We start from the raw sequence: 24,179 nt of genomic DNA, 5'->3' as shown, positions 1-24,179 counted from the left end.
TACATTAGTCTCCAGAACTCCTGAACAAGTGACTGTAAGGCTGCCGGAAGGGACTCTTTTGACCTTTGACCTCTTGTTCACATTGGGATTTGATTCCAGCAGGAAGAGGATGTCGGTGGTAGTGAGGCATCCCCTCACCAAAGAAATCATAGTCTATACCAAAGGGGCAGACTCTGCCATAATGGATGTATTGGAAGACCCTACCAAAGGTAAAGAACTAATGACCTAGGAGGAAGGCAAAGCTTGGGTTGTTGGACAATATCTTCAAGATTTACAGATTTTGTTTGCAGCAGAAACAATATATTTAGAAACCTTAGTGAAAATGAGAGCAAGGATGTTGATTTATACAATTAGAAAGGATATTGAACAGACTAATTAAGATTTGCAGAAAGCCTAGTTTAATTTGTTTTTATGAGCACTGTATTAAAATGGTAAGAAATGAGCATAGTGATTCTCTAATAGAAGAAGATAGACAAACTGGTAATTAACATGAAGCTCTTAATAATAGTAATCACATTCTAGGGCAGGGGTAAGGAACCCCATGACCTGCACAGCTTTGCAGCTACTACTTCAGCAACCCTAGCTAAAATGCCCAATGATGAAAAATGCTAAAAATTCTGCAGCATCTTTAAAGCTGTCAGGTGCCCAGGTTAGAGGTAATTAATAAGGAGCAAATAGCTTCTGTGCATGTATAAAGTAGAATTGAGATGTGTGGGTGATGTTTAAATCTTAACAGGAAAGAGAGAAAAATGCCTTCAGAAAAATGTCTTAGTTTTATGCTTCAGAAAGGTACTTAAGTGTTTCACAAATGTGTGATGAGAATCAGCAGATTTACTTTGTGTTTCACAGCTAGTGCAGCCATGGAAAAAAAGATAAGAAGAGTGAGAACACAAACACAAAAACATTTAGATTGGTATGCACATGATGGCCTGAGAACTCTATGCATAGCAAAGAAGGTAATTCTTTTTTTAAAAAAAAATGATAGTAATAGCAATAGCAATAATAATGATAACTACTTCAGTAAATGGCTCATTTTGATGCTTTGAGCCAGTTCCCCAATGGCAAAATGCTTTGTTACTTGGATTAATTTTCTACTGCTCTTACTGCCCCCTCATATGAATCATTTTAAAATGAAGCTGAAGGAGAGCAATACTCTAATCCATCTGTTCTTCCTGTTGCTATCCTCATTATTACTAACTTTTGGATATCAGAAACATTTGCAATCAAATAGAGCTTCTCTGTGATTTCTTGAAACATTTAGTATTCCGGATAGGCTGATTAATCATACCGGTAGTGTAAATTACAACCTACAGTGTTTTTCCTGCTTTATTTCAGAAGAAGCATCAAAGCCTGCATAAATGTTTTTGGACAGCTCCAGAATAAACGAAATGTGAATTACCTTTGGTGGGTGATCAGGAAAACTGGAAATATATTTGGAAGTTATTGTTCTCAGTAGCACTGAGTGTTAGCTTGAAATATTAGGGGGAAAAATACTTTCACTTTGGAACCCTTATCTGATAGGAGAAAGAAACAGCAGAAAACCCATCATCATGACCTGAAGACATGCAGCAGCTTATTGGCAGAAATAGCCTACCTTTAATTCCAAATCCATCTTACCTCTTTACGGTATGCACAAGGTGGAATGTAAAACAATGTAAAAAAATGTTTTTCCAAAAGGAAAAACATGCAGCACTTTGCTCATAGAGCAGCTGGAAAATCAAACATCTATATTAATAAAAACTATTTTAGTCTTGTTCTGTACACAACCGCACAGCCTCATGATTGGCTAATTCAGCCGGCGGGAATTCCTGGGCACCGGGTTGGGTGCCTGAGGCAAGGCGGGAGATTCCAGCCGGGTGGTTGGCCAGCGTCCGGCACTTGCCGGACATATAAGCAACATGGGGCCAAGCGAGGTCAGTTCTACCACGTGCACTTCAATAAACAGTCTATACCCAGATCCGTCTCCGTGTTATCTGTCACCCTATCCGGACACAACAGGTCTGACAGTGGAGAGATGTCAAAGAAGAAAAAGCTGGGTGCACCAGAATTTTTAGAAGAGAGATCTCTTGCATTCCTCCCTCTGATAATATCAGAACAGAAAAAGAACTTTTCCAGAGGATCTTAAATTCTTAGTAAGGACATATGGGAGAGGGTTGTTGTTGTTTTTTTCATTCAAACAGCCTGATCCCAAATTGTGGAAAGCTTTCTAGGGGATAACTAGCACTTTGAACTGTGGCCAGAAACAGCTTGGAAATCAATAATACTCTTGCAGTAAGGGAGATGTGCCCACTAAAACTGAAGGTCAATTGCCCGCCTGCAGCATTTTATGCCAATCAAAGTTTCTGAATCATTTTCAAAGATTAATTCATCCCGATTGTGTTAACGGATATTATCATATATCGTATAATGAAGACAGATATCATCATCTAACTTCTCCAGGAATAGGTGCGGTTGGCACACTATCTGTAGCTGTGCAAATTGTGAGTAAAAGGAATCACAGTTTCTTCCAACACGGATGGAATCTCTGATCCCCAATCTGCCTTAGACAGAAACATTTCCAACTTATTTGGATTAAGCTTCTTTTTGTTGCTTCCTCATGTAATCCTTTATTGACAGTAATAATCATTAAATAGCCTCCTTCTTGGGTTTAGGTGGAAAAGACATACAGAATTACATCTCATAAGGATTTGGCAGCATCAGATGTCAAGAACATGAACAAGCCTCTCTGAAATTTTAGGAGCATTTTAAACAGAGTGGTGGAGAAAATGAAATTCTGGGGAAAACCGTTATCACCTTCTGTTAACATCTTCTAGATCAGGGGTGTCAAACTTGCAACATCAGATGACGTGTCATGATGTGTCACGACTTTTTTTCCATTGCCAGCAATGGGGTGGGCGTGGCTTCAGCATGACGCATCTGGCCCGTGGGCTGCCAGTTTGACACCCTTGTTCTAGATAGTCACCACTGGAGATACCAGTGTCTCCAACGCCCATCCTATCCTTGAGAGAGTCTCTGGAAGAACATCTTAATAATTAATATTAAATGCTGTAATATTAGTATCACTAATATCAAATCATACAACATTCCAGCAAAACAAAACAGACTTTTCCACTGTCTGGTTCTTGGTGCGCATCATCTGCCAAAGTGATACCAAACTCTGTCAATAAGAGTCTTCTGAAACTATAACATTTGGTTTGCATTAATGTAATTAATATGTGATGCTTTTTTATTATTATTCCAGTTGTACAATTTATGATTTTCTTGCTCAGTCGATACAATCTCATTGTTGTGTAATAAATGCCAAAATGCAGAGCTCCTGCACCTTAGGACTGACTTTGTTATTAAACAGGGTGAAACCTCAGGTGATATTATGTGAGTGGTGAGCAACAATAATTTTGAAGAACACTTACCATATCTCCTAACTTGCGTGCATCCAGACTCATTGGAGGATGCTATTCCATTATCAGTGCTGAAATAGTCTTTTGTTCATGGACTTTGCAAGGGCGTCCAGGTTTTTATTTCAGGCAGCACGTTCTTAGGCTTGCTTTGATCATGATTCAAAGTACAGGACCTCATCTATATTTTATCCACTGGAAATCTTTGGATGTCATCTCATATAAATGCGTCTGTGGGCAGAATAAAACCTAAAATTCTTCTCTGTCATCTCAGATACTGGCATTTGCAAACTTTAACTCATTTCTTAAACTACACTTTCTTCTACTGAAAATGCTTTATTTTCCTTCACTAGAATTTCCCTGTCTTCCCAGAATTCTTAGTAAAATAAAACATAACTATCTTTGCTTGAAAATTAACTTAATTTTAGGCATAATACTTCATCAAATCTATTGCTTCAGGCTGTGTGTTTGTAATGCTGCATACTTTGTGCTCATTTGTCAAAATACTATTAACACCTGACTCTATTTGTTATTGTGAAGTAAAACTACGTTAATATTCATAACCCATCATAGTTAGTGATGATGTATTAGAATTGCAGTTGGTAATAGCAAATGTTCTAATGACTGAATCAAATTAGAGATGTTGACCTCCACCAGCCTAATTGGCAGGCATTTAATATTTTCACTTACATGTTGACTTTACACCATGACAGGTTTTAAGTGAAGAGAAATTTCAAAAATGGCTCAACTTTCATCATGAGGCAGAAGTAGCTATGGACAACAGAGATGAACTTTTAATGGAAGCAGCACAACATCTGGAAAGTAAACTCACCTTATTAGGTATCTTGAACTATTTATTCATTCTACATTAATTAACCTGATATTCATGATTAATAATGAATTACTTATATCTGACGCTAAAATTACTTGGAAATGAGTCATTATTTAAAACAATTGTTACCAATGTCATTTGTAAAGAAAGGATTATTACCATTGCTGTCTATGATATATTTACAAACTATTTAATAACATGTATCAGAAACAGATACAGATATTGTACAGATATGCATAACTGCAAGTTTGCCATAGATTTATGATTCTCTCTCTCTCTCTCTCTCTCTCTCTCTCTCTCTCTCTCTCTCTCTCTCTCTCTCTCTCTCTCTCTCTCTCTCTCTCTCTCTCTCTCTCTCTCTCTCTCTCAACTGCCTGAACTAGAATTGCCATTGCCTCCTTCCTAGGACTGAGAAAAAGTGACTGGTCCAAGGTCACACATCTGGCTTCGTCCTAAAGTCAGACTAGAACTCATACTCTCTTTTTTATATATATAAAAAACACATTTTAAAGGATTCCATAGAAATTAATATAAATTAACTTACCAGAGTGGGGAGCCTAAGGTCTAGTTTCTCTCCAGTATTTCCAAGTCTTGCTTCACCATATGTGCATATGTGCACATATCCATGCTATGCATATGCAATGTAAAATTGCCAATATTAATATGCATATGGTTGGATCACACATGAAATAGACTTTGCAATCACTTTATCATCCTATCTATGGGAATGTAAATACATGTTTAAAATTAATGTTATCTTGTTCTGTGTCAAGGGTAGCCAATCTATCTGCCAGTTGCACCTCAGAAATCCAAAGCATAAAAGGACATCATTCAGGTGTAGATTACAGCAGAGATCCACAACCTTTTGGGCAGCAGGGACCAGTTCAGTGGAGATTTTTCTGTGGACCGGAGAGTCCATGGTTTTGTGTGCTACCTGCATCTCGCGTATGGGGCTTTGCTTGTTTGTGCGGCCTGGTTGCTGGCATGCCACAGCCCAGTTCTGGTCCACAGACTGGGGGTTGGGGACCCCTGCACTACAGCACATATGTCTTATACTGTATGTTCATATCTTCTGAGCACTAATATAAACCATTTTGCTTCTTTGTATTCTATGCTTTGTCCTATGAAGGCCTCTTTGCACCAATTCAGGAATTCTATAAACCTTAGCTGTCAGTCACAGCTTAGTTATCTAGGTTTTATGCAATAGTTTGCATTCAATATATAATACTTAAAATTTCCAATAACATTATATTGATCCCAGTAGAAAAGATGTTATTACTCTCTCAGTAATTATTTTCAATGTTTATTTAGTCAAGTTATTTTAATTGTGGAACATCTCAAGCTAGGGAATATAATTTTCTATTTTTTGTGTGGAAACAATAGATAACCTGTTTAGTAAATGGTTTTCAGTTAAACAGGTCAGTTTTCCATTAATTTCTCTTTTATTCTTGTGTAAGTTTTGACCTTTTTAAGGATATAGCTCATCATCCAGAAGATAATGAAAGGCTAAAACAAACATTCTTGTGCAATCCTATGCCTCATTGCTCCAGCAGTGGTGCAAGTGATATGTATATAATGAATGCATCCTAACCCCATAGTGCATACAGAACAGACTCTTGGCATACAAACCATTTTGCACATGCCAATTGTAGGAGTTAAAAAAGATGATTTATGTTCTAAAGTCCTAGAGAAGAATCTCTTAATCACAACTGTTCTTCAAAGCAATTATTATGAAATGTAACAAAAGTTAAACTTGGCATATGGGTTGCTTTATCACATAGCAATTGTTTCCTAAAATTATTCCTAATTAATGACATAGAGCCTGGTTACTTGAGAGACCACCTATCTCCCCTCATATCTGCCTGGCAGGGTAGGCATACTCCAGTTTCCATCGATTAAATAATGCCATTTATCTAGACCCCAGAGATGTGCCTTCCCTGTGGCAGCAATCAATAACACTGATGATTTCCTTTTCATAAGGAGCAACAGGGATTGAAGACCGGTTGCAAGAAGGAGTGCCTGATACCATTTCTGCCTTCAAAGAAGCTGGAATCCAAACATGGGTATTAACTGGAGATAAGCAAGAAACAGCTATCAACATTGCCTATTCTTGCAAACTTCTAGACCAAAGAGACACTGTCTTTACCATTAATACAGAAAATAAGGTAGGTTCTAATGGCTAGCAGGGAGAATATGCCATGATAGCTAAATATGTTCTCATGCAAAAGTTTTTCAGAAAAAAGGTTGAATTTTGGAGGAAAAAAAGAACTGAATCCAACGATGTATTCCCATGGGTAAAAGAACTATTTGTTCTCCCCAGAAAGTCCTCCTCCCATATGTATCAAAAATCTGTTCTAGCTTCATAGTAGATTTTGAAGGTGTGGGAAGTGATGAGGAGAGGTGAGGAGAATTCTCATTGTATGAGTCAATGCTGATGTATCTCTGGATTCCATGCATGCCTTTGGAAGCAGCACTGTATCCCCGCCTTCAGAACCAAGGGAGTCTTGTGGATGCTAGCCACAAACTTTAAGATTTTAATATCGTCATGTGCCTTAGGCAGTTTGCAAAAGAACCTGTCTCCACATGCTGTTGAAGTCTTGCTTGATGCTTAATCATAGGCTTACCATTTGTTCCTTATTTAAGAAAATTGATTCTTATTTAGAAATACTAAACTTTAGTACTAAATAAGTAATCCTTCTCTGAAATAACAAACAGGTGGTAAACCTACTTGCCATATAATATTTCAGTTACCAGTGATGTAATGATAAAGGCAATTAAATAGTACATTTAGGCATGTACTATATATGCAGTAGTATTTATCTCAATGCATCAGCAGCGAACACTGCAATTTCTTCTGAATGTACACTAATGATAGCAAATATTACATAGCATCATTTTCTAACCTGGTGCCCTCTAGATATCTTCATTTATAATCCCAAACATACCAATCCATGGTCACACATATGGGTGATGTAAATTGTAATCAAAATTCAAGAGTTATATTGAAAAACGTAAATATACAAGCTAAGAATTAGCAAAGTATAAATTAACTATACATTAGAATTAGCTTGGATAATACACCACATTCTCCAATTTTGAATTGTTACTACATATTTGACTAAGTAACTTGTTAAATAACTTCTTTAAGTCAGCACTCATGTGCTTCAATTGGTAATCTAATGGAATGAAAGATTGTAAGTAATTAAAAGCTTAGCATATACTGTTTTGTAACAGAAGAATTCTTGTTTGTAGTGCCATGCAGCTTTACAACTTATTCACTATTTTTTCCATAGGAAACTTGTGAATCACTGCTAGATATCATGTTGGAAGAGGTGCAGAAGAGTCGAGTAATTCCTAGAAAAATATGGAGTATTTTTGGCTTTAAGATGCCATTTTCTTGGTCAACCACAGGACTTCCAAATCCAGTGATTGGACTAGTAGTTGATGGGAATGCTCTGAATACTATTTTCCAAGGACAACTCGAGCATAAGTTTCTTCAGCTTACAAAATATAGCCACTCAGTTTTGTGCTGCCGATGCACTCCCTTGCAAAAAAGCATGGTGGTCAAACTTGTACGGAATCAGCTGAAAGTGTTGACCCTTGCTGTAGGTGAGCATCATGTGCCATCAAGTCCCTGTCAGTGCTTAACAACTACATAGATACATTTTCTCCAAAACACTCTGTCTCCAACCTTGCCCATCATTTCATATTGCCTATTCATCTAGTTTTCTTGGTAAAATATAGGAATAGTTTACCATCGCCTTCTCCCATACTGTATAACATGATGCTTTTATCTTTGTCATTGTTACTAAAGTGATCAATCTTCCTATATTGCTGCTGCTCAGTATAGGGATCTGGTTGCTCTAGGACAGAGGTCCCCAACCTTTTGGGCACCAGGGACTGGTTACATGGAGAGAGGTTTTTCTGTGGACCAGAGGGGATGTGGTTTTGTGTGCTGCCTGCATCCCATGGATGGGGCTTTGATTGTTTGTATAGACTGGTTGATGGTATGCCACAGCCCAGTAGTGGTCCATGGACCGGGGGTTGGGGACCCCTGCTCTAGGATACCCTTTTTGCCTTGAATGACCCTGCTGAGAATGTACATTCTTGGCACACACACCCAGCGTTCTTTGCACATTTCCCCCAAGAACATATACACACATCCTAGGGCTGAGACCCAAGATCACCCATCTGGCTTTGTACCTAAGGAAGGTCAGCAATTCACAGCTTGTTTCTAGTTTAGTAATTTAACCACTGCATCAAATGAGCTGTCATCCATCCATGCATCTAACCATCCATCTATCAACAAGCTAACTATTATCTTATCTTAAGTCTGAAAATGTGAATCTGGATCAACTGTTTCCCAGGTTTTAAACTAAGTTCAAGTGTAAGAATGGGGTCTAGTATTGTGTTTGATATGTAAGTGAAACATAACATATCACCAAAAAATAGCATGTTTCTGCTGAGAAAAAGGAAACATTGCTGAGCAATCATATAAAAGAATTGGAAATGAAATTGTTTTCACTCTCAAAGATTTATAATAAAGTCAGCAGTGACTTGGAACAAGGTGAATGGGAAGAAGTTTATTTCTCTTTTTCATACTACTCAAGCAATGGCAAAATTCAAGGTAAACAAAAAAGAAGTATTCTTTCCTTCTATATCTAATTACACAAAGCTGGCCTCTGACATAAACCATATATTGCAGAATGAGAGATGTACTCAACAAATATTTCCATTGCCTTACATACCATCTGCCTACTTTTCAGTCTGAGAGAAATATATGTTTCACTCTTTTCTAGGTGATGGTGCAAATGATGTAGGTATGCTCCAGGCAGCTGATGTTGGAATTGGCATTTCTGGACAAGAAGGTATGCAGGTATGCATAATAATTGAGGGATACCCTCTTGCCCTTGGCAACAATTGCTAAGATACATATACAGAATTTTAAGCAACTGTATTCTGTATAAAAAGTGAACATAAGTATCATCTGCTCTCTGTTATAACAAGGTAAGCAATATCCTTGAGACCTCAGGGTGAAATGATTTGCATTTATAATGAATCAAATTATTTGTATGCTTACCTTGATTATTCATTTAGGCATATGAACTACTCCCATGCAAATGTCCAAGGCTATAATGTTTCTGAACAAAGACATTGTGCAGCAGGAAAAAAATAAAGAAGGTTGATTAACAATAAGAAGCATCATCTGGAAACTCTCTCTCTATCCCTTCCCCCATCCTTCCTAAGGGGGTTAATTGTTTGATAGAAACATCACTGGAAGCATCCAAATAAAAATAAGCTGACAATTACTTTTCTTGTTGGTTGACATTTATGGACTGAGCCTGAATCAGAACTACGCTGTAATCCAGTAAATGGGTTGTCCAGCCCCTACCACTAATTCCATATTCTCTGCACAGGACTACACTTAATGTGGAATTGTACTGGATTACAAGCAGTACTTGAGAATTTTTTCCTCAAGAAGTACTCAGTACTTTGGGTTGTTTCATCCAAGGCTGTTCTTGTTATTTCAGATTCAGATGGGCAATTTGTGGCTCCAGAGCTACAAGGGGTTTTCCAAGTGCTTGTTTGTCACTCTCTTCTGTTGCCGGATGCCATTTGGAGAAGAGAAACATGCACAAACAATAGTGCATTAAAATAGATGGGCTGGCTTAAAAAAAAAACAAGGATCCCAGACTTTCACCCCAAAATTAAGGAGAGTGGGGGAATTCTAGTTCCATCCACATGTATAATATATTCCCACCCTCTTTTCCTCATTATTTTAGAGTGATGTGACGCCTTCAGCTATCCAAAACCGGTTATCTAAGTCTAACTGTCATAAGATCACTTTCTTATGAATTAAATTGTCACACTGGGCTTGGAAATGGACAGAGCTGCAGTCATAATGAAACTCTAGCATATTCATCTTGTAACTTATCTTCCAATTACACTAGTGTGTAACTTCAGAATTCCCAGTTAGCTTTGGTGATTCTTCTCTGGGAATTCCAGAAATGATAACCAAACACATCTAAAGAGCAAAAGTTTGGAAATGCTGCCACTGAAGAATTTAACATTAACCCAGAGACACATTATATTTCCCATTCTTGCTTTTTATTATTGACTTTTGCCTGCAGTCCTGATTTATATTGGATCAGTAAAACGTGAAAATATAAATTGTGTCATTTTATATATGTTCTTCATTTCAGGCTGTCATGGCCAGTGATTTTTCAGTATCCCAGTTTAAGCACCTCAAGAAGTTACTTCTAGTCCATGGACACTGGTGCTATTCTCGCTTGGGAAAGATGGTGCTATACTTTTTCTATAAAAATGTGGTAGGTGTCCTAACTGCTTATTTCATCTTGCATGCCATCCGCTATTGCTTGTAACAATTGGGACAATTGTTGTTTATAGATTACTTGACTGGAGCCCTGCACCAGCAGCTTACAAGTTCCAAAAATATAATAAGGAAATATTCCATAAAGTCATTCTTGAAATATTCAAGAGTGAAAAATCTTTTGGTTAAATGGATTGATTCATAAATGGATTAATTTTCACTTAGTTTCTATAAAATAAGTTTCATTCTCTAATTTCCTATTTAAAATCTATATTGGCAATCCTTAACAGAATTGTGGCTCCATTGCTGCACATAAAATGGCTGATTATAATCATGGCAAGTAGAAGTTGATCCTGACTTGAACTCTACAGGCTGACAACCACTTAATTTGATGGGAAATCTATGCTACCAATAGATGACCACACTAGCCAGCTTTAGCTACATTGTAAGAAATTCAATTGGGCATCTATGTTCTCAGAGTAGACATTTTAATCATGCAATTAACATGCACCTCTTGGGATCTGGACCAACTAGCACCTCCAAAGGGGGCGGGGGGAGTTAAAAAAAACACAAGATGGTGAGCATGGCTGCATAATCAAAGCCAGAGTTCCTTTGCATGTGTATTGCAATGTAATGTATATACAAAATTGCATATATGTATGTATGTATGTATGTGTATGTATGTATGTATGTATGTATGTATGTATGTATGTATGAAGGTAAAGGTTCCCCTGCACATGCGTGGTAGTCGTTTCCAACTCTAGGGGCTGGTGCTCATCTCCGTTTCAAAGCCGAAGAGGCAGCACTTGTCCGAGGACATCTCCGTGGTCATGTGGCCGGCATGACTAGACGCCAAAGGCGCACGGAATGCTGTTACCTTCCCACTGTAGTGGTCCCTATTTTTCTACTTGCATTTTTACGTGCTTTCAAACTGCTAGGTTGGCAGAAGCTGGGACGAGTAACAGGCGCTCACTCTGTTACGCGGCACTCAGGATTCGACCCACCAAACTGCCAACCTTCTGATCGACAAGCTCAGTGTCCTAACCCACTGAGCCACCACGTCCCTATATATGTATGTGTGTGTGTGTGTGTGTGTGTGTGTGTACCCAAACACACAAACATATATAGGGATGAGCTTTGATTGCATTGCTACAAGCACCTGCTGCCGGCATCAACTTCCCTCCGCCCTGTGCGTTCCCACAGAGAGGGCCTCCTCAGGGTGCCACCGATCAGAGAATGTCGATTGGTGGCCCCCAGGGGGAGGTCCTTCTCTGTGGGCACCCCGGAGTTATGGAATCGGTTGCCGGTTGAGCTCCGGATGGCGCCCGACCTCCGCTCCTTCCGACGCGATCTGAAAATGCATTTATTTGAACAAGCCGGCTTGGCCTGATGGGGGGGTGGGTTGGATTTTTTATTGTTCTTAATATTTGTATTTATTGTTTTTTACCTTGGGCATTATGTTTAATTCCTTTTTAACTTTTGTATTTTTTGTATTTTATGCATTTGCCCTGTTCACCGCCCTGAGTCCTTCGGGAGAAGGGCGGTATATAAATAAAATTATTATTATTATTATTATTATTATTATTATTATTATTATTATTATTATTAGTAGTAGTAGTAGTAGTAGTAGTAGTAGTAGTAGTAGTAGTAGTAGTAGTAGTATCATTTGGCCTTTTTTGACTCCCACTGTGGGCACTGGTGTCCAAACCTACAATTTTATAAGAACTGAGAGAAAATCAAATCTATTCAGGAAATGCCTAAGTTGCATCATCTTAATAAATGTCATTAATTTTCCCTTTATTATTTCATTCCCCAATATCCCATCACATCAAAAACCATGTAGATTTTCTAAAATGGTATTTAATTTTTATTTTGTCACTAATAACCCTTGGGGATGGTGGTTAATATTAGGTTTGATGCTAGAAAGAAGTATGATTCCCATTACCAAAGAATAATGGATTTCCTTACCTATATTGTTACAAATAAAAAAGATAAGGGTCTTCCCCTTCTAGTCATGTCTGACTCTGGGAGCCAGTGCTCATGTCCATTTCCTAGCCAAGGGATCCAGCATTGTCTGAAAATGCTTCAGTGGTCATTTGGCCATCATGACTATAGACCATGGCACACAAAACGCTGTTACCCTCTCACTGGTACCTATTTATCTACTTCATTTATATAGATATTTAACTCACATAATTTGATTGTAGTAAATGAACTTTTTCTACTCTTCTTGTTTCTGGTGAATTTCCTTATGTCATACTGTTTACATTTTGTTTTTCTGCATTATTACTGTCAGGGTCCTTAACATCGGTTGCTATGAAAGCAGCTAGAAAATAGTAGAAAACAATAGGAGGGATTTCTCCGCCACTTATTTAATTTTTCTATTTCACTTTTTTGTACAAAAATAAATAAACAGAAGTGACATTTTATGAATATGTTACCTTTACAGCATACAAAGTTTATGTTTGATTCTGAGTGACAATCACATAGCTGCGAGGAATACAAAAGCTATTTATATTCATGAAAGAAACTCTGACTGTGAATCTCAAGTAGATGACTACAATCCATTAACATACACCCAAGGCTAACTATATATTTCATGCAAATGTTTGTCACTAAGACCTAATAATATACTGAATCTAGTCTTATTCATGTTTAAAGTAGATTTACTAAAAACAAGTAGACATATTGTAGTCATAATTAAGTTCTGACGATTTCAGTGGTTCTCTTACTACTCTTAGCAATAGCACTTAGACTTTTATTTATTTATTTATTTATTTATTTATTTATTTATTTATTTATTTATTTATTTAATTGGATTTGTATACCGCCCTTTCCCGAAGGACTCAGGGCGGTTTACAGGGAATTAAAACAAGAAATACAAAAATTAAACACAATTAAAAAGATTATAACAGTCCCTGAAAGAGTAAAAACCCCAATTAAAATTAAAATTAAAATTAAAATTAAAATTAAAATTAAAATTAAAATTAAAATTAAAATTAAAATTAAAATTAAAATTAAAATTAAAATTAATTAAAATTAAAATTAAAATTAAAATTAAAATTAAAATTAAAATTCTCAGCCTGGGCCAGAGAGCTCGAAGAGCCAGGTCTTCAGGTCCCAGCGGAATGAATGGAGGTCGGGGGCAGTCCTCAACTCCACGGGCAGCTGGTTCCAGAGGGCAGGCACACCCACTGAGAAGGCCCTCCCCCTGGGCGTTACCCGCCGGCAATCTTTTACCGCCGGCACCCTGAGAAGACCCTCCCTGTGGGAACGCACTGGACGAAGGGAACTTGATGCTGGCAGCAGGTGTTCCCTCAGATATCCCGGACCCAAGCCATTTAGGGCTTTATAGGTCATTACCAGCACCTTGAATCTCACCCAGAGGGCAACCAGAAGCCAATGCAGCTCGCGGAGTGGAGTATATACTGCTCTCTCTGAGCAATTTTAGAAATGTCAGCATATTGCCCCTAACAATCTTAGTTCTCATTTTACCAATCTTGGAAAGATGGAAGGCTGAGTCAACCTTGAACCAGTGAGGATCGAACTGCCAGCAGTGGGCAGAGTTAGCCTATAATACTGCATTCTAACTACTGTGCCACCATGGGTCCTTGGCTTGCTTTAATTTGACAGTCAAATTCATTTTTAGATGAAAAGCAGTATTAAAAGAAATAGTTTAAAAGTAGGGAACTAATCAAGAGAAAACAGTTCTCAATCCTTTTGTCCATCTGCTGTTTTCCTAATCATATCACATCATGGGTTCCAAAAATTATGTCAGGTACATTTAAAAACTTGAGAAAGGAAACACAAACAAAAAGCAAATTAGCATGGGTAAATAGCAGGTAGAGAAAAAGATAAATGTGCTTCTCTCTTTGTCCCAAAAGCTTGTTTAATTTTCTCACCCCGAGCACTTTAAAATAGAAAGAAACAGAGTTCAGTTACAAATGCTTGTAATGTAACTTTAGCCAGTCTCTCAACTTAATCAAAAGCCTAATTAAAATTAAATAGCGTATTGAGTTTATTTGGACTAATGCTGTGAGTCCTTGATCAGATTCTAAGAGTTTATCATGCTCTGCAGAGGCTAGGTGTTATGACTAACCAAACACCCTTGGATAGCAAAGGCTAGATGATCTTTCTACAGATATTTAAAACATTTATTTTTTTTCATATTTTCTCACCAGACCTATGTCAACCTTCTCTTCTGGTACCAGTTCTTCTGTGCTTTCTCTGGAGCTTCTATGATAGACTACTGGCAAACGGTATTTTTCAACTTGTTTTTTACATCTGTGCCACCATTAATTTCTGGAGTTCTGGATAAAGACATTTCTGCAGAAACCCTATTGAATCTTCCTGCACTTTACAAAAGTGGGCAAAACTCAGAGGTAACACTTTTTCGAGAATATCCCATAAAATAACAGCTTTCACGGCATGGCAAGATAAATATCCTTTCTAAAGTAGATGTTGATTCGGTTCATACACTGCATTAAGCCGTGATTTCTTGACTGTGGTCAGTTTTCAGCTCAGTAATTCCCTCATTAAACAACTGTATTCCATTGGTTAAAAAGCACCTTTTTAAAACATTTTTTTTCCATGAAAGGGTGAAAAAATAGGTTAAAGAAAGCAATTTTCATAGAGTGTTCAGTGCTTTCTTCTACCATTTTTCATCGATCCAAGCTATTGTGCAAAGTCTGATCTTGCACTAAGAGAATAAATGCAACTCATACATTTTTAAACACATGGATTCTCAGATATAAGCCACAGATATAAGTTGATACAATAAGTGCAATAAAATGTGTTAACAAGTTAAGGTGCTTGTTGTTGTTGTTAGCTGCGAAGTCGTGTCCGACCCATCGCGACCCTATGGACAACGTTCCTCCAGGCCTTCCTGTCCTCTACCATCTTCTGGAGTCCATTTAAGCTCATGCCTACTGCTTCAGTGACTCCATCCAGCCACCTCATTCTCTGTCGTCCCCTTCTTCTATTGCCCTCGATCTTTCCCAGCATTAGGCTCTTCTCCAGTGAGTCCTTCCTTCTCATTAGGTGGCCAAAGTATTTGAGGTGCTAGTTTAACAATTGTTAGGGTAGACTAAGATAGGGATATTCAGGAGACAGGTGGGAACATCTGTGTATTTTAACTGATAGCAAAAAAAAAAACACCTCCAAACCAAGACATTCACAGAGAAGATTATCCCACACTAAAAAAAAGCCACAATCCTTTAAGAAGAACCTCAGCAAACTACACTATGAGAACATTCTTTTCTGACTCTAAAAACCAGGTAAAGATCTGTGCATAATGATTGTTCATATAACTTGGCTTTGTGCTTGTCAATCAAAATGAAATCTGGAAAGTAGCTTGGTAACTACACAGCAGACAATGCAGACTCTATAATACTAAAATTAATCAATAAGTCCCTAGTAACCTAGTTCCTCATTCTAGTCTAAGTGTGGTTTATGATACACCCTCAAGAGCAGAAATATATTACAAAAGTCCAGTCTCCAGATAAAATACATTACAATATTCCAATGCTGGGACAGCTATGGCTAATCTCTACCTTGAAAAAGTTACACCTATCATAGTAACCAAAACTGTAACATGTTGTGATGTTTAAAGTGTTACAGCAGGTCCAGACTAGACCCAGAGAGACCCAGTTTGAAGTCATTCATTAGCTATGGAAACTCATTAAGTAATTCTGGGCCCATCTTACCATATCGGCCCATCCTGCATTGCAAGGTGGCTAATGTGGAGATAAAAGTCAGGGAGATTTCCATGGAAGCCCCTTGAGCTTGGTGGAAAAGTCATGCATCAATTTAACCCAAAAAATAATTACGTTGGGAATAGATATTTTTGCCCACAAAGGCTTGTTTGGACCTCTTATGGTAGTCCAACAATAACCCAAGCTCCATAACTTCTTCTTCCATTTAACCTTCCAGTGCTGTTCTGTTTGGATAAAGATATAAGAATAAATAGGTTTATCAATTTAAATAAAAATATTTTTTTAAAAAATCGGGTTTTTAGGCATACTACATCTTCTCTGTTTTTTTATTTTGAAGGCAATGACAGAGAATGAAACTGATGCAAATCCTGTTATTTACCACTGATTGGTGGCTTCCCCCATGGCCATCAAGTTATAAGTGATATATCAAGAAAATATATATGTTCTGAAATTCTCTGTTCCTTCTGTGTCCTATTTGCTACAGATTTACAAACCTCTAACGTTTTGCCTTGCTATCTTGGATGCCTTCTACCAGAGTCTCATTTGCTTCTTTATCCCTTATCTAGTAAGTGTTCAAATTACAAAGTATTCAACTTTTTCTAAACCAGCCTTTCCCAGCCTGTTGCTCTCAAGCTCAGATTTGAAGCATATCAGACTTGAGAAGGCTGATTCATAAAACTCAGTGCTTCTGTTTCATATTTTGATATATTAGTATTATTTTATCTAATTTTTCAGGTATACCAGGATTCTGATACTGATGTTTTCGCTTTTGGAACGGTAGTCAACACTGGTGCCCTTCTTACTATTATTTTTCACCAAGCTTTAGAAATTAAAATGTGGGTATGTATGTAGTTTCAATAACTAACCCAGCTTGCTTGCTGGCTGGCTGGCTGGCTTGTTGAATGGAAACAATGTCCTGGCTGTAAAGGTGATAGTCATGTACTTTTGTGATACTATATTTGGGTGTCTGGGTCTGAGTCCCTCCCACCTTGGATTTCAAAGAATTATTGAATGATGAAAAAGTACTGAAATGCCAACATTTGCAGACAGTATAATACACAGATTCAGAAATAGTAGTAACTGTGAGAAGGATCATGGAGTCCTAGTGGACAATCATTTAAATATGAGCCAACAGTGTACAGCAGCTGCCAAAAAAAGCCAATGCAATCCTAGGCTGCATTAATAGAGGGCTCAAATCAAGATCACGTGAAGTTCTAGTACTACTTTAAAAATCCTTGGTAAGGCCACACTTGGAATACTGCATCTGGTTCTGTTCATCGCAATATAAAAAAGATGTTGAGACTCTGGAAAGAGTGCAAAGAAGAGCAACAAAGACAATTAGGGGGCTGAAGACTAAACACACAAAGAACAGTTACAGGAATTGGGTATGTCAAGTCTAATGAAAAGAAGTACTAGGGGAGACATGATAGCAGTATTCTAATATTTGAAGGGCTCCTACAAAGATGAGAGGGTCAAACTATTTTCCAAAGCACCAAAAGGCAAGACAAGAAACAACAGATGGAAACTAACCAAGAAGAGAAGCAACCTAGAACTAAGAAGTTTCCTAATGGTGAGAGCAATCAACCAGTGGAACAGCTTGCCTTCAGAAGTTGTGCGTACTCCATCACTAGAGTTTTTCAAAAAGAGATTGGACAACCATTTGTCTGAAATGGTATAGGGGGCTGAGCAGCGGGTTGTTTCCCTTCCAACTCTGTTATTATATGGTCTATGTACTATGTTCCAAATTAATACTAGGCAATAACAGCTACTCAGTTTATACTATTTGAATTAATTGTTCATGCTTTTGAGCAGACATATATACCTTCACACTTTTTCAATATTTGTCTGCATAAAAGTATCATCCCCCTCATTTCTATCAGGAATATTTATGTATTTCAGTAAAATTTGACACAATTACAAATATTATTGCTCATTGCAGTTAGAGAAGACTGCAGATAATATTTTTGCTGAAAATAGAAGAAAGTCCCAGCTTAGGCACACCGTCAGCTGAGTGATCTTGAGCCTGTCAGCCTTAGTAAGGCCACTTCTGAAAACTCTTTTCAAGTAAACTGCAGAGAAAACCCAGGTAACACTGACTGAAAGGTACAGACATACCAAAAAGCAATAAATGGACACCATGGCTTGGAAAACAGTATTCATTCGCACAAAGCCAACAAAAAAGCACGACTTCTCAAATGCCACAGAAAAGATACTGCTCTTTCCCACCCGACCTGCACTTGTCTTAGAAAGACCTTACAAAAACCATCAGAGTTAATTCCAAAACTTGACATTCCTCAATGCAGATTCATCATTGCTGCAATTTTACATTCAGATGCCTTTGTTGCATAGAAATTGCACTGCCTCAGAATAAGATTGTTACTATGGCATTTGCCCTTTATATTCTCCTGATGTTCTGCACCAACACATTCCTAGACAGGAATCGTAACTAAAAGTTTTATTTCTCTAATTGCTTTTCTTTTCTTCTGTTCACAGACCCTGTTCCATGGGATTGCAATAATTGGGAGCATTTTGCTGTACTTCATCTTCTCATCCATCTACAATGCAACCTGTGTCCTTTGCAACCATCCCACAAATCCCTACTGGATTATGGAGATGGAATTTTCAGAGCCAAACTTTTATTTCACAATCATTATTACACCAGTCATAGCACTTCTCCCAAGGTTTGACCTTTTTTTTTCTTACTTGTTCTTGTATACGGTCCCACTCAGTAAATAGGGATTGCAAAGTTTGATTAAATGTTGTTCCAAGAAACAGAAAGCCTTATCTCAGCAGTATGGTATTATTTAAGAAAGGTCTTAATCGGATGTTGCAAATAAGGCAACTAGTACCATGCAAAAAGACCCAGATGGATTCTTTAAATCTAATTTCCAGAGAACAATCCTTACTAGTCTGTTTTTTTCCCCATTCCCACAAAAATCTGCCAGGCAAGAGCCAGTTCCTTGGTATAGCAGTCATTTTATGGAAGGGAAGCTTAAAATCCTTGACAGCCACATCCTTTAATGCAGTACAACTTTCTCTGTACAGTTTGGGGAAATTGAGTTGACATGTTTTGCTAGAATATAAAAGCTTTGTTGTGTTCTTTTTTTTTCTTTTTTGAGAGGCAACTCTTGAGTACTTCAAAGGAAAGAAATATGTTTCCATGTTAACGCTAGTGTCACAGCTCAGACTTCTCCAGCTGTCATATGATCCTTAGAAATAGCACAAAGATTGACTATCTGCTTCTCTTCTTAACACCCAAGGTCTAAGGGTTATGAAAAGAATTCCCTCTGGAAGTCTTACTCTTCATGAGTTCCACTTTAATCTCTTACTACAAAACACATTGATTTGAGGGCAGAGCATTTTAGCTAGTTTCCCTAACATTACATTCCTATGAATTTTCTGTAAAATGAGAAGTTTTTTGCTTATTGTAAAACTGATATTCAGAATGAGGTGTCATGGGAGTAGCTGCAATAACGGAAGGAAACTTGAACGAATGCATCCAAATAATATGTATTTATAAATGTTGGTTTTTAGTATTAACATGAGCAAGCCTGGATAAACTTCAGAGTTGTTCGCTTTTTTTTCTTCTCCTTTCCTGGCATAACTGTAAGAAGAGCAGAAGTTTCCTCTTCTTTTCATAACATACCTTCACTGATATCCAAATTCAGACAAAAGTATGGGTAATACCAGGGCTTTTTTTGTCATAGAATGCCCAGAACGGAGTTCTGGCACTTTTTTTAGATGGAACCTTGTAGGGTAGACAAGGCGGGTTGTATGACGTGTGTGAGTTCCAGCACTCTCTTTTTTTTTTACAAAAAAAGTACTGGGTAATACTATTATGGTGTCTGAAACAAGCCAACTTCAAAATGTAGTTTATGAGCTGCCATATTTCAAACAACAGAATAGGCCTCACATAGATATGACTCTCCAAGACATTTGGGGCAACTGACAATTTCTCATCTTGCTATTGCTGCTGATTTACCGCTATTCTGTCACTGCATTTGCAGCAACATTTCCCATGAGTCCCTACATTTGTCACTTTCCAACTATTAACACTAATGTTACATAAAGTGTATGTTGCCATTACTGCTTCTTCTGCAGCTTCTTCATGCCAGGACCAGGAGGAACCTTCTGCACATCTGTGTCTTTGGAATCAGTTGCATTTGCTTTGCTGTCTTGCAGGGAGATATGAGGATAAAAAAATATCCTCAGAAGTCACAGATCCCTTGAGCTGAGCCACAAAAAGTGAGGATGGGCTGACTAAGGGCAGAAAGGACAGAAGAGTGATGGAGGACTTGGTAGAAGCTTTGACAGTTTAAATACTCTTCCCTGCAATCTTGAACACACTAAGATTGCTGGAAAGGAAAACCATGATTTCTGTTTATATCAAAGAGCTATAGAGAAATACACTTATCATGGGCTATGACCCACAGACTGGCATTACCAAGCCACTTTTTTCCTGAAACATAGCAGCTGGCCTTAACATGGTTGAATGGCAGTTTGTAACTGTCCATAATCACCAAACAAAACCCTAGCCCAGGCAAACTGATATACTCTATATCAGACATGTCAAACTCACAATGTCACATGATGTCACAAGACGTATCAGGACGGTTTTGCCATTGCCGGCAATGGGGTGGGCGTGGCTTCCGGATGACTCATCCGACCCGCGGGCCAGCAGTTCGACACCCTTGCATATGTTCTGGACTGTATTTCCAAATTATCTTGCTATATCTGAACTGATGTGAGTTATGGCTTATTTGTTTGGATAGTACCAGGTTACCTATGCATCTTTAGCCATGGCACCACCTTGGCAGGTAGATGGAAACTACCTTTGTGACACATATTTTGTGACACCAACTTTCATAAAATTATGAGTTTCCTCATTCTAGTTTTTGTTCCCTTTCCGTATCTTGGTGTGTACTTTGCAAAAGTCACCTCCAGTGCATTTGGAATCTATACTGTATGTGTAGTATTTTAGAACTGTTCTCCATAGAAAGTGGAATTCTTATAGGAATATATGATTATAAGAAATGTAATCATTCACATTATACTTCATCTAGCATCTACAAAATGAATGAGAGCAAATCTTGGAAAAATAACTAGTGTTTTTCTTTGCTTTCCCAAGATATCTTATATTGGCTCTACAAGGGACTTTCAAAATATCTTGCATCCTGAAAGCACAACAACTGGAAAAGTTGCCAAAAGAACAACAGGACTGGGAAATACAGAAATGGAAGCTGATAAAAGAATGCCCAGCAATCCACACTAATGTTCCTAGTCAACTCAATGAAAATATCTGTGATCACGCAGGACTTGGGCTTCCAGAGACCAGTGTTCTTCAGGGGCTCGGGCCTCCACAGAACGAAATGCTTGGAGAAAGGACTTTGAATGAGGAAGCCAAGGACAATGACAAAAGATGCATCCAAGAAGAGACTGGACCACTTTCAGCTGTGGAGCCATTTACTAGCCAAATCCCCCAGAACTCTGAAAGTTCTGCTCAGCGAAGCCATCGGAGGTCTGTGAGTGCAGTGACTTTGTGAAGGAAGCACAGCTTTCAAGGAGGAAAAGTAAACACTGACTGCTTTCCCAACTCCTGTGGCCTCACTCTCCATGAATAAAGGCAACAGAAGGAACAATATCATTCCTGTTTATGTTAGCATAGCAGCAATGTCTGGATGGGAGACCTAAAATAAAATTTCACCAGCATACCGAGAAACTGTGTTTTGACTGTACAGTGCAGGACAGCATGGAAGCATATGGCTATATATTTCTTGGGGCGGAGGGGGGAAAGGGGCTAAAATAGTTTGGTGGGCAATTGCACAAAATTTCCTTTGTGGGGACTTGAAAATAGACAATATTTGTGGGGAAGAGCTGTTTCTTTTTTCCAGTGAAATTTCAAAATCATGCCACATTTCCGCCTTGCTGAAGAATAGAGGTTATATAGCTTCAAAACTGCAACGTTTTAGAACAAAATGATCGTGTTTAAAAATATAAAGACATAAACCCGTAATCTAGATATTTTAAGTGGGAAATCCAAAACTGTTTTGAGGGTGTGTGTTTTTAAAAGAAATCTGAAATATACTGTATGTACATATGTAATATATGTTGCATGTATGTATATGTGAAAGACTGCACAGGCCAAGTTGTTTTTTAATGGTCAGATAGTTGTTTAGTTCTTTTAGATAACTAGCAACCTGGTGATCTAATTCCACATTTGGAAGTAATGTTTGTTGATTTCTGAGGAGCTATCATCCAAGATATATTTTTAAGATCTTTACCTCTACTTTGAATGGGATGCTGAGGAAGGAAGGTGGATCAGGGATCTAGAAAGTAAAGAGAATTCCTAGGAAGAGAGAGTGAAGGAAGGAACCAAGCCAGTTCAGGCTTGAAATGGGCATAATAGCACTGTTTGAACAACTAAAAGAAAGTTTCACCAAAGGAAGTCCAGACCTGTTCTCTATTACCTGCAATTATAAATTTAAGCTGTGAGAAGGCAGTTTTGGTTGAATGTTACAGGAAAAGAGAATTCCTAACAGTAAGAGCATTTCAATGGTTGGGGGGGGGAAGAGAAGGAGACACATCTTTTGTCTAAATGTGTCAAAGCAGGGCATGCTTTTCCCCACACTGAATGAAGGTTAGATTACATATTCCGAATCACCTTATTGTCTGGATTCATAAGAATGACAGCTGACTTCCCAGACTGGGAATACTCATACTTTCATCTCAGGCAGAATCAGTACCAAAGCCGTGACTTCTGTCACATAAAGAAAAAAAGCATGTGCCCCAGCCTCTTCTTCTCCTTCTCAAGAAAAAGCCTGGTGTTGTTTTTTTAAAGCAGTTGCAAGAGTTCTGATAAAAAGCTGGAATTATCATCTGAGGCCACAGAAGCTCCAGAGGAAAACAGAGGACTTTGTTTTGGGATTCTGAATACCCCGAAACAAAAAAGAAAACATTTAAGCAGAAGCTGTATTAATTGTTTATTTATTCTGTCTGTGTCTGTTTTAAATTGAGTATTATTTATATCTCTGCCCAAGCTCACTAATTCAGTCTTATATGCATATAGCAGGTTGTGTTATGAACCTTTTTTTTTGCCCTGTGAAATCCTCTGAGTTTAGTAAAACTCGGAACATGGTGAAATTATGATATGGCAGTACCATTACTGTAATTCTCTTTTAAAGGTGTTGCTGTCCAATGATTTGAGAAGCTCTGACTTTACCTCTTTCAAAATGTTAACATTTTGATATCTAATGTTTAAAAAGAAACTACACTTATTATCATTTTTTTAAAATAAACTTTGATTTTTGTTTATCTCTGGTAGGTCTCCCAAGAAAGAGCTGAAACGTCTTGCACATACCTGAGTATTATGTAACCAGCAGGCAACACTATGGCAGTTATTTGCCTTTTTATTTGCCAGAAAGTTTACAAAATACGGGAGCCCTTTTTTTCTCACACAAAAGGTTGGAAGGAACATCCCAGGGCAAGTGCCACCTTGAAAGATGCACGGTGGCAGTAGGAACTACCAAGCCTCTAGGCAGAATAGAAGATAGCACTAGGGTGAAGACCCAAACTTATTTATTTATTTATTTTATTTAATAACATTTATATACCGCTCTTCTCCCGAAGGACTCAGGGCGGTGAACAGGGCAAGAATAAAAATACAAAGTTACAAAAATTAAAAAAGGATTAAATATATGCCCACTAAAAACAGTCAATACAATTAAAACCCCAATAAAACAACAATAGAAAACCCCCACCAATCCCCCATCAGGCCAGGCCGGCTTGTTCGAATAAGAATGTTTTTAGATCGCGGCGAAAGGAGCAAAGATCGGGCGCCATCCGGAGCTCAACCGGTAACTGATTCCATAGCTCTGGGGCGCCCACAGAGAAGGATCTCCCCCTGGGGG

The 24,179-nt window shown here is 38.0% G+C and overlaps 1 protein-coding gene across 1 annotated transcript; it reads left to right on the top strand.

Moving 5' to 3' along the window:
- The first annotated feature begins 65 nt into the window (after positions 1-65).
- Positions 66-22,079, top strand: LOC308664407 (phospholipid-transporting ATPase VB-like). Its single transcript, XM_081321635.1, has 12 exons — positions 66-209; positions 850-956; positions 4,109-4,235; positions 6,208-6,392; positions 7,521-7,836; positions 9,027-9,103; positions 10,431-10,556; positions 14,740-14,940; positions 16,757-16,837; positions 17,008-17,112; positions 18,766-18,953; positions 21,401-22,079. Exons 1-12 carry the CDS (start codon positions 110-112, stop codon positions 21,813-21,815), a joined length of 2,028 nt encoding a protein of 675 aa, XP_081177761.1. The 5' UTR covers positions 66-109; the 3' UTR covers positions 21,816-22,079.
- The last annotated feature ends 2,100 nt before the right edge of the window (positions 22,080-24,179 follow it).

The sequence above is a fragment of the Vipera berus genome (genome assembly GCF_964194415.1).
Source record: "Vipera berus genome assembly, chromosome: 2".
Taxonomy (NCBI): Eukaryota; Metazoa; Chordata; class Lepidosauria; order Squamata; family Viperidae; genus Vipera; species Vipera berus.
This window is presented reverse-complemented; position numbering and strand designations above follow the sequence as displayed.